The sequence below is a fragment of the Thamnophis sirtalis genome, unplaced genomic scaffold, assembly GCF_051295495.1.
Source record: "Thamnophis sirtalis isolate CommonGarterSnake01/CBP01778 unplaced genomic scaffold, rThaSir2_p1.2 scaffold_6, whole genome shotgun sequence".
NCBI lineage: Eukaryota > Metazoa > Chordata > Lepidosauria > Squamata > Natricidae > Thamnophis > Thamnophis sirtalis.
Window position 1 is genome coordinate 66,228,997 of NW_028261386.1, and position 15,076 is coordinate 66,244,072.

Below are 15,076 nucleotides of genomic sequence, written 5' to 3' on the forward strand. Positions count from 1 at the left end.
TACAGCTAATTGGAGAGGCTAGGAGGAATGTGACATGCATCCATTGGTCAGCCTTCCAGTTATCCACCACTGTTATAGCACTCCTCTTCCAGATTACTATTTTGATGGCCCTTTCTGAAAGCTCTGCTTGTACTGTAACTAAGATTCAAAACATTACAGGAATGTTTGCCAAGCCATTTTTACTTGATACTTTTTTGGTCTGGTTTCTCCCTTTTTGGGAAAGAGTGCTGTAACACACGCCTGCTTGCACAAGAAAAAAATAAATAAAGGCTTTGGGTTTAAGAGCTAAGCCAGTATGGACTGAGACCTCATATTATACTGAAGCCTAATATAATTTGTTTGATTTTTGTTTTAGTGTATGGTATGAAGCCAGATATAATGACTTTATAAATTTATAGCTTAGAGAATTATGTTAAATTTCTCTCGCTAAATAAACAGTGGTTTATGCAATGTGTGAATCCAGTTAAAATGATCACATGCCTCTAGGTAGGTCAGATGATGTTTAAATTAATACATTGTCCTAACAGGATGCCTATGGAGAGAACCAAAGCTCAGCACCAATGGAATAGTTGACTTGAGTTTTCTGGACATAATGCAGCTTCCTCCAACAAGCAGTTTTGCTGGGATTATGCAGCCTGGAATTCCCAAGCAGCATGGGCACAGTTGAGAAAGGCTGGCAGGGGAAGGCTGTTTAAAATCAAAACTATGATTGAAACAGAAACAGATAAGTCTAGCTATTATCATAAGGTTGAACCAGGATAATGCATGATCAGCATCTTCCTGCCCCTCCAAATTGTAGAGTAAATAAAGAGTGGGTGCATTTGTTTCATAACTCAGCTAGATGGGAACATTTTCTACTTTGGCCTTCCAAAGCTGATACTCTCAGAATTTGTTGGAACTACATCATCCATAAATCCTAGTCATTTGAATTGATGGCTGTGGTAATTATAGTCTTAACAGGTTTGGAAAGATTGGTTTACACAACAGAACTCTGGCAGTTTTCAGCATATTACATAATACATAATTTAGGCATTACATAAATATTAAGTATTAATATTTACTTAATATTAAATATTAAGGCATTACGTAAGTATTAAGGACTCGGTGGCTCAGTGGCTAAGAAGGGATGCAGTGGCTCAGTAGCTAAGACGCTGACCTTGTCGATAAGAAATGTCGGCTCTTTGTCGGTTCAAATCCCTAGTGCTGCATAATGGAGTGAGCTCCCATTACTTGTCCCAGCTTCTGCCAACCTAGCAGTTCGAAAGCATGTAAAAATGCAAGTAGAAAAGTAGGGACCAACTTTTGGTGGGAAGGTAACAGTGTTCCCTGCGCCTTCGGCGTTTAGTCATGCTGGCCATATGACCATGGAGATCTCTTCAGACACTGCTGTCGCTTTGGCTTTGAAACTGAGATTAGCACTGCCCCCCAGAGTCAGGAACGACTAGCACATAAGTGCAAGGGGGAACCTTTACCTTTTTAAATATTAAATATTCTTCAGCAATATTCTTCAGCAGCATTTTAAGTATAGCATCCATGCCATACAATGGCCAATAGATTTTTTTAAAATTTTAGCAAATAAGGACATGATGGATTATGGCGCTGTGTGGAGCCAGAAAGCTATATTGTAAAACCTGTTTAATCTTCAGTTCACCACATTTAACATGCTATTGTGTTGGCTGAACATTGTGTGTGAAGCACACAGTGTTTTAAATCCTTACAGTTCAGGCAAGCAGTATTGGAAGACTTGACCTGTAACTTGGACAGCTGCCAATACTGAGACTTAAAGGAAAGCCTGAGGTATTCTTGAAGTGTAATACTGTGTTTTGAATAACAACAGGGTAAAGAGATGTTTGTCAGCCTAGTAATTGTAACGATTTAGGAAGCAGTGCTGCCAGTAGTCTGCCAGGTACGTATAACTCTTCTAATATTTGAACAGTGGTTTTCAGGAGTTGGTGATTATCCCCATCTTGTCTAGTCATTACGGTTGGTGTGGGAGCAAATACTGCTTCTCAAGCTGGATCCAAGTTCATTGATCTCACCCATGTCAGTTCCTTTCTAAAAGGCTGATGTTCATCAATTCTGAAACTGAGACTTTACTGTAGTTTCCTGAGATTTGGCAAAAGTTGGAATGGGCAAGAATCTCAAATTTAAATATTAAAATTTCTAAGACTGTCTTACTTTTAGGTTTGAATGATGAATCACTGGACTTGATAGATATTACTGGTGCATCTTCCTGATTATTACTAGTACTTTACTTTGTTCTTGGTTCAACTTCCAAACTAATGTAAAACAAAGTCTACTAAAAGATCCCCAACTCATCATAAAATTCTAACCTCCAATACTACAAAATCAAAACAGAATTGAGCTAAGCTTGCCTTCCATAGTTGCGGGTGCTGCGGGTGTTTTAAGAAGAGACTGGTGAGCCATTTGTCTGAAATGGTATACGGCAGGGGTGTCAAACTCACATTGTCACAGCAGTATCATGTGACATATTGGGACTTTTATTCCCTTTGCTAAACCGGGTATGGACGTGACCAGTGTGTGATGCATCTGGCCCACGGGCAGGAGTTTGACAGCCCTGGTATAGGGTCTCCTGGTTGAGCAGGATCACCAAGGTCTTCCAGCTCTATTTAGTCTGTATTCTGTATAATCTGAATATTGACTCACAGTAGTTTCTATTAAATTTTATATAAGAGTGCTTGCTGCTTATGCAGAATTTTCTAAGTTTGTTTTTTGGCCAGAAGGTAACAGAGAGGAATCTTTGCAAAAAACAGATAGAAAGACAATACCTACTGTTTTCCTCTTGACTATTACAGTATTATTTTATATTGCATTTCCATGAGATCCTCCCATGGGCTCTGCTTTCTAATTTCTAATTCATCAGTGTGCCACCTTTCCTCTGTTGTAGGCTAGTATAAATTTAAGCTGCTCCTCCCAATTTAATGCTAATTGTGAGAATGTGGAATTTTTGCACAATCTCTACTGCTTCCAGTTGTTCATCATTAACGTAAGGAAAGAAATGATAGTAGCAGGACCGGACCCAAAGACTTGTCTGATATGTGTACCGATTGTAGCTAGCAACAGCCAGATGCCTGTGGGAAAACGTGCAGGTAGAATGTGAACATAGCAGAAATCTCCCATTTATGTTCTCCAGCAACAGATAATCACAGACGTACTGAAGGTAATCTGGAGTCATCATGACTGGTAGTCAGTGATAATCTAATCCTCCTAATCCTTTTAAAGCTGTCCAAGTGGGAGGCATCACTACATTTTTGTCTTAGCAAATTGACTTCCTTTTATCTATTGGGAGTTTTTCATCATTCAACTTCATTGGCTGAGCCTGAGCCCTAGTTCTTTGAGGGAAAACAAATAGATGCTTTCCCCACACTCTGCATAATATTGTATACTTCTATCATGTTAATTTTATTTTTAAGAGGGTTATAAAATTGGTGGTTTTAAAAATATTTCTTCGTAAGTATTTTTCCCATTTTTTTTCTTTAAAAAAAAATCAGAGCACTGCTCTGATTTCTTCATTGGTTTCTCATTCACAATATACCTTTTCTAATCATATAGTTTTAGAGCAGTCATTACTTTCACCTTAGAGTTCAAGAATTCTCAAACAATAAAGTCTTAAAACTGCATTGGTAACCTTTACCTTGGCAACCTCTATAAATGAGATGACAATAAAAATGGCACCTTATGCACAGATACCTTGTAATCCAACAATCCAATACTGTACTTGGTATTAAAAATAATTGCCTTATCATAGGTTTGTTAAAATGCATTTGCACCGTTTGCATTTATAGTGTGAAAAGATGTTTGTTCTTTCAATTTCTGATAGAATAATATTTTCATAAAGAATGTATTGATTGATTGATTGTATTGATTCTGTTTTCAAACTATATTGGCAAATTCTTGTCCTTGATGGTACTTTCCTGATTTGCAAAATACTCTTTCATTATACCCAGAATTTCTAATATTTTTCTTCCAAAAGTTCTAGAGGGATTTGATTCTCTTGATTTCACCATTAAAGTTTATAATATATTCATATATTTCACATATATTTTGTTATTGCATTTATTTTAAACATTTATATAACTGCCCATCTTTCAACCCACTATGGGTGTTTCTGAATCATTTTCTTTTGAAGTCAACCTAAGATAAATCATTAACTTACCTATGAGATCCAAAACTGTTGTTTACAGTGGTTTGGGGACATTATTCACCAATAGGGATTAAAAAAAGTAAAATCAGTTTGACCAGTACAAACAAAAGACACCCTGCCAACAGGGTATGGAATGGTAGCAGGTTCTCCTACCAAATGGTCTTTTGAATTGCCACATCTCTCTGGCCATTTTAAAGTCCAGCAATAATGAAGTGGTCCAGACATTTGGGGGCAAAATATTTCACAGTTCAACCAGTATTGAGAAGGCTTGATGGAACTCTCATCAAGCTTTCTCTCTCCAGTCTGATCATAGGGATAGCTTTAGTTTGGAGAAGGCAGACATAAAGGCATCTGGATCCTGAGCAGGGATGGGATTCAGCCAGTTCAGACTAGTTCGGGGCAAACCGGATGTTAATTTTAATCTGGTTTACTAAACTGGTAGTTGCAAGGACTGGCTGACCCCATCCACCCCACTCCTCCCCTCCCAGGAGTCTCCATGCAGCCCATTTTGGATGCCAGGTAAGTGCAGGGCAGAGGCTCTGGGAGGGCGAAAAACAGGCCTACAGGAAGTTCTGGAAGTCCAGAAATGGATCCATTTCAGGTCTCCAGAGGGCCTCTGGAGCCTGGGGGAGGCTATTTTCGCATTTCGAGGAAAGTCTCTGGAGCCTGGGGTGGGCAAAAACACCCCCCTCCCCGCACCATGGTGCAGGAAGCCAACTAGGCCACACCCCCATGGCCACATGCATCCAGCAACTGTGCAGAGAACCAGTTGCTAAATTTTTTCAATCCCACCCCTGATCCTGAGCCATATAGAATTTTAAAAGATATAACCAGGCTCTTGAATTTGGGGATCAATATAGATTCCAAAGGAGTGCCAACTGGTTCAGTTACCAAAGAAAATGCATTATGAGGGGGAACTTTGGAATAACTATGCAGGCTGCCCTATGCACCACACCAGCTGAAGCTTCCTAATGGACTTCAGGGGAAATCACAAGTTGACTGAAGTGCAGTAGTACGGTTCCACCACAAAACCGTGATGCCCTTATCCGCACCGACGTAAGTGCGGAGGCAAATCCGTGGCGTCCGAAGCGCTAAGAAAAAAACGACCCTACCGCCACGACAACAGTGCGGCAACAGAAGGGCGTTCTACATGCTTTGTTCTTTGCCTCCAAAGGTAGCCCTCCTCCTCCAGCTGACAGCGGCAGCAGGCACGGGGCAAAGTGGGCTGCCCAGCAGCAGCAGCCTGCGGAAAGGGTCCAGCTCAGCCGCAGGAGGCAGCAGGAAGCCTGCGGGGGGGCCGAGCGGGGCCGCCGACACCGGTGGTGGAGGACACGGCAGCGGCGGCGGCTGAGGCTCTCCTGGGGCCGGCAAAGCAGGCTTGCCTGGCGGAGGCAGGCCGCCCTCTTCTTCCTCAACAACATCTCTTTGGACGGGGCGGCCTCCACCGCTGGCGCCTCCCCCGGAGGAAGAGGCAGGGTGGGCGGCGGCTGAGGCTCTCCCTGGGCCGGCGAAGCAGGCTTGCCCGGCGGCGGCAGCTGCCCGTCCAAGGAGATGTTGTTGAGGAAGAAAAGGGCGGCCTGCCTCCGCCGGGCAAGCCCGCTTCGCCGGCCCCGGGAGAGCCTCAGCCGCCGCCGCCCACCCTGCCTCTTCCTCTGGGGCTTCCTGCTGCCCCCCGCGGCTGTGCTGGATCCTTCCCGCAGGCTGCTGCTGCTGGGCAGCCCGCTTTGCCCCGTGCCCGCTGCCGCTGTCAGCTGGAGGAGGAGGGCTACCTTTGGAGGCAAAGGAAGCATGTAGAATGCCCTTCTGTCGCCGCGCTGTTGTCGTGGTGGTAATGACGCGCGGTGATGACGTCGCAGCTTTAGCAACACGATTTAATCTCCGCTATTTTGTGTAGCGCGGTTTTGTCATGCCACGCAGTAGTACAGCTTTTTGTTAGGCAAAACTCTTAACAAAGATGAGAAATAGACAAAAAAGCAGGATTCTTATGAACTTTTAGAATCTGATATAGAATGGAGAAAATGAATATAATATTTTTTTAAAAAATCTGCTCTGAAGAAAAAGGATGGAAGGATATTTCATTACAATAATCTGTACAATGGCATTAGGTTTTGTATTCATATAAATAAGTAGGAAAACCCAATATCCAAACCAATTATGTATACAGTGGTGGGATTCAAATAATTTAATAACTAGATCTCTGCCCTAATGATCAGCTGGGTAAGCCTGGCTCAGTAGTCATGTGACCATGTGGGCGTGGCCAACTCAACATCACTTAGGTTGAGGGCTCTTCACCTTAGCTGTTACAATGTAATAAGGGTCAACCAGAAAGGCAGTTTCTGTAAGCAGGACAATAAAGATTAGGCTAGAAACAATACCAGAATGTTTCCTTCCTGCCTTCCTTACAGGATTAGCCCTGTAAAGTGGAAAAAAAACAAAATAAGATTTCTTCCAACAACCAGTTTTCCGAACTGCTTAGAAAATTAACAACTGGTTCTCCTGAATAGGTGTGAACTGGCTGAATCCCACCACTGGATGTATATCTGTTTTCCAATCACTTGAATTTAGAATTAGCTTTGATTCAGATGAAGTTCTGATTCATTGTATATTTTTGGGTCTGGCAACAAGGAAGGAAAGGAATAATGCTAGATTCAGTTGCATCTCAGAGAAGGCTGTGATTAGCTGATTGGAAAGGAATTTGGCCTCTGCATATCCAGTTGAGATCCAATGGTTTTGGCCACAATAGCTGAGTGTTAGTCAAGTAGAGTGCTATGACTCCTCTGAAGACTGGCTGGAGTCTTTTGATGGAGATAATCATTTTACATTTTGGCTGCGATCCTGAGTACACTTATTTACAAGAGAAGCTCATCGATTTCTGCTGGATTTTGATTCTACAACAGCTAGAAATAAGCATCTTCAAGATTTAAGATCATTGAACAAGCGTAACTAAAGATAATGTATAATTTAATGTATAAATAGTTTAAATTGTGCAGAAAATTGTGTTAGTAAAATAGCTTTGCTCACTATCTTTTTTAATGTTTTATTTGCAGGATACTAAGACAATAGTCCCTTCTACTTCCAGAAAGTCAGGTGAATGGCTCAAGAGGTTGGCATCAATTTTCTGCTTAGGTATGTAGCTTCAAAATGTTCACATCCTAAGTTAAACACATTCTATTCTGTGTATCAATCAGTTTGCACACTTAACTCCATATGCAAAATAACCCCCTTCCCAAATATACAATAACCTAAGGCAGGTGTGTGCTTGTGCTCCTGAATTCTATAATTATGCAAATCAGTTGAACAGTCTCAGTTTTATGCCGGAGAAATATTTTCTTCCAGTCTCTCTGAAAAGTACATGGCCAAAAGGAAAACCCAAAGGCAGATACTTGTCTGATTCCATCTCAGGTGACTTTAATATAGAGTCTACTTGAAGCAACTGGATATATTTGTTATATAAGCACCATCTTATTGTATTTGGCCTTATGCTTGGGAAGAATGGTGTGGACTGATTGCATTATATTGAGCTGTGGTGACTTAATTCTGTTCATTTCAAAATTGCAGTAGGACAGTCATATGGCAGTTCTAGGCTCTAGAATAGTGGTTCCGAATCTTTTTTTTTGGCCATGCCCCACCTAAGCAGCTCTAAAATCCTGATGCCCCCCCCCCCATATAAAATAATTCTTATTTTGCTCAAAAAGTGAACACTACTCAAAGGCCATTAACTTGGCTTAAGGTTCAAATTGCCCCCCTTTGGGGCATGGGCCCCACAGGGGGAACCATTGCTCTAGAGGTTCTAGGCTCTGTCAGACCTCTTATGGCAATAGCAATAGCACTTAGACTTATATACCACTTCATAGAACTTTTACAGCCTTCTCTAAGCAGTTTACAGAGTCAGCATATTGCCCCCAGGAATCTGGGTCCTAATTTTACCCACCTTGGAAGGATGGAAGACTGAGTCAACCTTGAGCCTGGTGAGATTTGAACTGCCAAACTGCAGCTAGCAGTCATCTGAAGTAGCCTGTAGTACTGCTCTCTAACCACTATGCCACCCTGGCTCTCCTATGATTTGCATCCTGTCCCTCTTTACACTGTGCACAATCAGTCTGATAATTGACTGATGGACAAGAAACATCATCGTTATTATGCCTCCTTTCTTCCCAGAAAGCAACTGAAAAGAAACTTTTCTTATTGGTTATAAGATCAATTAAAATACTAGAAGAAGAAGGTGGTCTTATGTATGCTTGTGATTGTGTAGAGTTGTAAGTTTGTCATTTCACACATTGCAGAGAGAGCCTATCAGTGTATGGAAATGAGAAGCTGAGATTGCATGTTTACATAAGTAAGGGAAAATTATTATATATATATTCTCTTTTTCCTGGTTCCTAAGACATATTTTCACCAATGTGCTCTTAGGCCCCAAAGTAGGCCATGGAACACTTTGAAAAGAATTCAGAAAAAAAGTGCTATGGAGAAGATAGGAACACTTTCTGTAGCTCTTTAAAGCAGCTGTGTCTCTTCCTGGGACTTCAGAACTTCCCTTATCATTGATAGACAATCCCAGGGGGAAAAATTGAGCAATTTTAAAAAGTTTCCTATGGGTTCTGTGTTCATGTCCCGTTCCCAGCTCAATAATATTTTTATGGAATTGAATCCTATTGTTTGCCTCCAGAATGAAAAAAAATCATTCTGTCTGCATTTTAATATCTTAGCAGATGGCAGCAGATGGTTGACCTTGTGTGGGCCAATTTAATACTTAGAAGAGAAATTACTAGAGAACATTGAGAAAGTTTAATTCCAGAACTGGACTATTAAGAGTTATTTTGTGGTAAGGTAGAAGATCAATAAATTTAATAAAATAAAATAAAATAAAAATAAATTTTGGATTGAAGCAAGAGTCCTCTAAAACAGATTCTGGACTGCCCCAAAGATATAGATATAGTCAAGTCAGTTTTTTTTCTTTTTTTAAAAAAAAAGTCCTAAAGGTATACTATTCTGCTGTTCCATTTTCAATTGCTTATTTATTTCAGAGTTATTTCCTAAAAATCCTTTGAGGGTGCAGAATAAGACTCGCAAAATTAGAATACTTAGAATGATACATTTTGATATGATATCTTGACTGTTTTCTAGAGGGTTAACATCTATCCTTGTTTTGGTATCTTATTGCAGAATGATCTGGAAACTTGCTTTATCATTGTTTCTCATGTCCACTCTGGTTCAAGTGATAGAACCCAGGAAAAATCGTCCTGCGGGAGCCATCCCTTCCCCTTACAAAGGCAGCAGAAGTAATAACTCTGACCGGCGGCCGCATCTGAACAAAGAAGTTCTGGCCTCCAGCCAGGAGGCTTTGGTGGTTACAGAGAGGAAATATCTGAAAAGTGATTGGTGCAAAACCCAGCCCTTACGGCAGACTGTCAGTGAGGAGGGGTGCCTTAGCCGCACAATTATAAACCGCTTCTGCTATGGCCAGTGCAACTCCTTCTATATCCCCCGACATGTAAAAAAAGAGGAGGAGTCTTTCCAATCGTGTGCCTTTTGCAAGCCTCAGAAGGTCACCTCCTTCACAGTGGAGCTAGAGTGCCCTGAACTGGACCCACCTTTTCGACTTAAGAAGATCCAGAAAGTCAAGCAATGCCGATGTATGTCGGTGAGCCTGAGCAGTACAGGCAAACAATAAAAGTGAGAATTGGCAGCTGACTCTGCCTTAAACCCTTTCTTCAGACACAAAACTAGTTGACTGTTTTTTTCCTTGACTCATTTTGGAAACATTTTTACAGCAGCATCCTTTGCTTTGTTTGCCTACTGGAAATAAAGGCTGCTATCAGCTGATCAAAACATGCCATCCTTATTACCTAAACAGCTCTTTAACCACTGGGCTTGCTACTAAATGAGAAGTCATTGTCTGATATGAAAGTGAACATTTTGGGGGCCAGTGATATAAATTCAGTAATTGACTCTTCCTTCCACTGTGTGGAAATTGTTCTGGCTTTCATTTAACACTTTTGGATGAAAAATGGCTGGATGAAGTATTTGTCATTTTCCTATCTCATTCTCAGTTAACATTTTGGTTTATTTCTGACTACTTAATCCTGTCTTCCATGGGATGGATATAGCTAGGAACAGCAAAGGGAAGCAGTGATCTGTCTTGATTGATAAGACTTGTGTGCCTTTTAAACAGCCTTATCTTCCATGGATATATCATCTTGCACTTTCCAATGAAAAGGCTGAAGTGGATTTATACCTATTTTCAACAAAATTGTCTCAAGTACAGAGTGCTACAGCAATGTCTCATTTGTCATGTTACCGCAAATAATTGTTAAAACTTTTTAATGTAGACATAAGCATGTATCCCAGGTCTGCGACTAAAAAACTGTTTGATTATTTTCATCTAATTTCCATGTATTTTGGTGTGCTGAAAACAAATAAAATATTGAAAAAATTCCTAGACATCATGATTTGCCACAATATACAAAATTGTCTTCAAATTTATCATTTTTTTAAATTTTTGGCATTTTTTTATATTATGGGTTTTTAACCAAATTTAAAGTCCAAATTACTATTAATTAATTCACATAAGTGCATTTAAGATATAAAATGCCAAAAATCCCTTAAAGGGTTTGTCTGAGTTATGTAAAAAAATATAGCACTGTAAATCTGATGGTCAGCAATATATAAATAAGCTAAGCAAGTTTTAAGTCTGTGCTTCTAATGATAGAAGGGTTAATCTTTCCTGAAGAATCCAGTATGAGGGAGACAAAAGGCAGATAGCAGCATTTCTGGTCAGTGCAGGGGGCGTGGCCGGCACTGTGACGTCTCATGTACAGACACAGAACTGTTCTCTCCTGCATGCCACACTTGTGCATGAATCATCATCAGGTTCTTGGTTCTAGGCTGTTCACACTTTTTCATCGCAATTCATGTTAGCTCGTCATTCTTCAACTGTTACGTTATGGCTCTGCAAAAGTGTATTAATTCACCAGACAGTTTCTGTTTCATCTGTGGTGAATATACAGTGTTGAAGCAACAGCAGAATATTACAGACTTTGTGAAAAAAGTATACTTTGCATACTTTGGACTAGAAATTGGAGATCAAGATAAAGTTTGGGCACCTCAAAGTGTGCAAGCGGTGTGTTGAGGACCTCTGAAACTGGTTCAAGGGTAAGAAAAAAAATCTGTTATGTGATTCCTATGGTATGGCAAGAGCAAAAGAACCATAGTGATGACTGTTATTTTTGTTCATGCAATGTGAAAGGGTTTAATTCCAAATGGAAGCATTCCATTTCATACCCCAATCTTCACTCAGTAATTCGTCCCATCCCCCATGACACAGATATGCCAGTACCCAAGCCCCCTGCTACCTTGGAAGAGATACCTAACTCTGATGAAGATGAAGTCATACCTGAACCAGATGACGAATCAAGTTCTGACTTTGAAGATGATACAAGACCAAAATTGTTTTCTCAGGAGGAGATGAATGATTTGGTAAGAGACTTGAATCTTCCCAAAGATGCCGCTGAGTTACTCGGATCAAGGCTGAAAAGCAGGAATTTATTGTTGCCAGGAGTGTCATCTTCATGGTTCAGACATCGTGAAAAGGAGTTCATTCCTTACTTCGCCCAGGAAGACAAGTTGGTTTATTGCATCGATGTCAAAGGTCTGATGGGTCAATTTAAAATCCAATATGATTCAGAGCAATGGTGTCTTTTTATAGATTCTTCAAAAAGAAGTCTCAAAGCAGTTTTACTCCACAACGGTTTTTACGCTTCCATACCTGTAGGTCATTCCGTACACTTGAAAGAAACCTATGAGAACTTGGAATTGGTTCTTCGTAAACTTAAATATGAAGACCATGGTTGGCAAGTGTGTGGGGACTTGAAGGTCTTGTGCATGCTGCTTGGACAACAAGCTGGGTATACCAAATACCCTTGTTTTCTGTGTCTATGGGACAGTTGAGACTGACAAAATCACTGGACAAAGAAGAGTTGGCAGCTGAGAGTGCTAACAGTCGGTGAAAAAAATGTCCTCCGAGAAACTTTGGTACCTTCCCATAAAGTTCTACCACCTCTCCACATAAAATTGGGATTGATAAAGCAATTCGTAAAATCACTTCCAAGAGATGGAGAATGCTTCAAATACTTGGTCACCAAGTTTCCATGCCTGTCGGAGGCAAAATTGAAGGAAGGTGTGTTCATCAGACCAGACATTAGAAGGCTTATAGTTGATCAAGAATTTGTCATTACCATGACGGATCCTCAAAAAGAAGGGTGGATTGCATTTAAAGAAGTTGTACAGAAATTTTTAGGCAATAACAAAGATCCTCACTACAAAAAGATCGTTGGAAGAATGCTGAAAGCCTTTTCAAGCTTTAGGTTGCCTGATGAGTTTGAAAGTGCATTTCCTCCAGTCCCATCTTGACTACTTTCCTGAAAATTTGGGAGCTGTGAGTGAGGAACAAGGTGAACTATTCCACCAAGACATTAAAGAGATGGAAAGGAGATACCAAGGAAAATGGAGCATTACAATGATGGCAGACTACTGTTGGATGCTTCAGAGAGACATTCCAGATGCTACTCACAAGCGTAAATGCACCAAGAGGAGCCTCACAAGGAGGAAGAATCGAGTTTAGTATGTGTAGGTGAGCTCATTTCAGCTCAAAAAAAAGATTTTCATGAAAATATTGTAATAAAACTTTAATTTTATAAGTCTATTTCCATTTATTTTGAGGTATTGCCTTATTTAACATAGTTACCTAAATTGTCAGGAAACGTGATGTCCTATGACAAAATGGAGGTCATTTTCAGATTCAGCACACCAAAAAACAAAGATTCAGTGGAATAACCAAAACAGCTCTTGAAAAAAGTTTTTTTGCAGACCTGTGTAATGTATTGGAATTTGGTTGGGTTTGTTCTTCCACTTTAACTTGACTTAGAATTCTTTCACTTTCTGGTACCAATAATATAGTCAACTTGATTTCTGTCTGAATAACCAAAACAGCTCTCAAAAATTTTTTTTTTGCAGACCTATGAATTGGTGAGATGACTCAATATTTGAAGGGTTGAGATAAATCTTAAATATGAGAGCAGATATCCATCACAGCCCACACAATTTTGCTAGTGTTAATTTTCCTTCCCTATAGACTCACTTTTGTGAATTTATCTCTATTTTGAGTGACTACATTTGTGAAGGAAAGCAATATTGTGTTTGATCTATAGCAATACCATAGCACAAAGTAAACAACATGATGCATTTTTTCTTTCAATTAACTCCTGTTTCCTTTATACAAAATTGCATCTATGTAGGATAAAATTTAAATATGAAAACCTGATAAACCCAATTAATACAAGGCTGAATTTTAGGGTTTTGCATGTTCCAGAAGTTACCATTGAAATTCCTTTGAAAATTTCTGGGTAACTCTGATGGTGACCCCATTGCATGGCTTGAAGTTTGCATTTGTGATAAGTATAGCCCAAGTATTCAAATGTTCAAATACATTTTTTGCTATTAGTTTCCTCCTGATTTGATTAGAAAGGGTTGAACAAAGCTGCAAATTAATGCCACCTCAAGGGTTCAATAGCATAGGTCTCTTTTTATGCTAGACACTTGAGAGGTTTGGAGTGATTGATCTCCATTAGGCTTGTCAATTAAGGGAATTGGCACAGGAAGAGGGGATTGGGTAGGTATGTGGGCCTTAGAATTCAATCCCTTGATGTTACATAAGAACAATATCATGCTTAGAAAAGTACAGTAAAGAAGAATGGGGCTTACTTTGGTTGTTTTAATGATCATAACTTATGATTTCTATCAAAGATATTAGGGAAGAGCTAGTTAGATAGCTATATATTTATGTACAAGCTTACTGCCCAAGAACACTGCTTATTGGAGAAACAGAACATTTGGTTCTTATCGTTAGGATTTGGTAAAAAATTGTTCAAGCAGTAATGTAGGATGATTATTTAGAGGGAGCTCTTTACCAGCCTGTTACAAACAAACCAGATCTGTTATGATAGGGGAATGCTTTTTGTATTGTTTTATGAGTTGAGTTAATGTTGTAATAGTTCATACTATTTAAATTTTGTTTTATAAATGAAAATGAAGTGAATAAATATTATAAATATAACAATTATTTTTAGGCATATTATTGTTAAATTATAGAAAAAAGCTACTCTAGAGATATATGGAATTCATGTATATTTGTTTCATGTATATATTCGTAGAGCTTAAGTTTAACCTTTGTTAGGTTAGGGAGTTTTCTTCATCCACTTAATTTAAATATGAAATAATTAAAATATAGAGCCATTATAGAATATTTCAGTTAAAAGCAGCATATGTGTAGCTGAAAATAACCAGTGAAAACTATCACTCTGATATTGTATGTATGGAAACTGTGAATGTAATAGACAAACATTAATTTCCAATTTTCTGTTATATCACAGACAGAGAACTTTTAATTCTCCAGTTTTATTGCATGTCATCAACCCCAAGGATACGGCTGTAGTTGAGCAGTATATCAGAAATTAAAGGTCCCATGTCAATGCAGTGTATGTTATGTATAATATATATAAAACCTCAATTCTTAAATAAACTGGGTTTATTGATTGATGTTTTGGAATGGATGAAAATGAATTTAAGAGTGTCATGATTGTTCTACTCCAAAGGAATAGTTGTAAGTACACAAACTTCAGTGTAACATTAACATAACACCTAGTTAACATTACTGTATTCTTTTGATAAGCAGTTGGAGCTGTTGTCATATGAAAGTATTTTAATGGAAATAAATGAAGGAAACCTTTCATTACAACTGTACTAAAATTGGGCTACCGAATTTTCTTTCTAACAGCTATGTTCCTCATTGCAACTTTCTATATTCTTTTTAGTGAAAGGTATAGGACTCGGTATCAAACCAGTATTACCCTAAAC

At 39.3% G+C, this 15,076-nt stretch overlaps 1 protein-coding gene across 1 annotated transcript in view; it reads left to right on the forward strand.

The window, feature by feature from the left end:
* Nucleotides 1-14,839, forward strand: part of GREM2 (gremlin 2, DAN family BMP antagonist) — a 34,856-nt gene extending 20,017 nt beyond the window's left edge. Inside the window, exons 2-3 of the mRNA XM_087718046.1 lie at nt 7,213-7,291; nt 9,329-14,839. Of these exons, the coding sequence (XP_087574172.1) occupies nt 7,257-7,291; nt 9,329-9,836 (543 nt within the window). The 5' untranslated portion in view covers nt 7,213-7,256 and the 3' untranslated portion in view covers nt 9,837-14,839. The remainder of the gene's footprint in view (nt 1-7,212; nt 7,292-9,328) is intronic.
* The last annotated feature ends 237 nt before the right edge of the window (nt 14,840-15,076 follow it).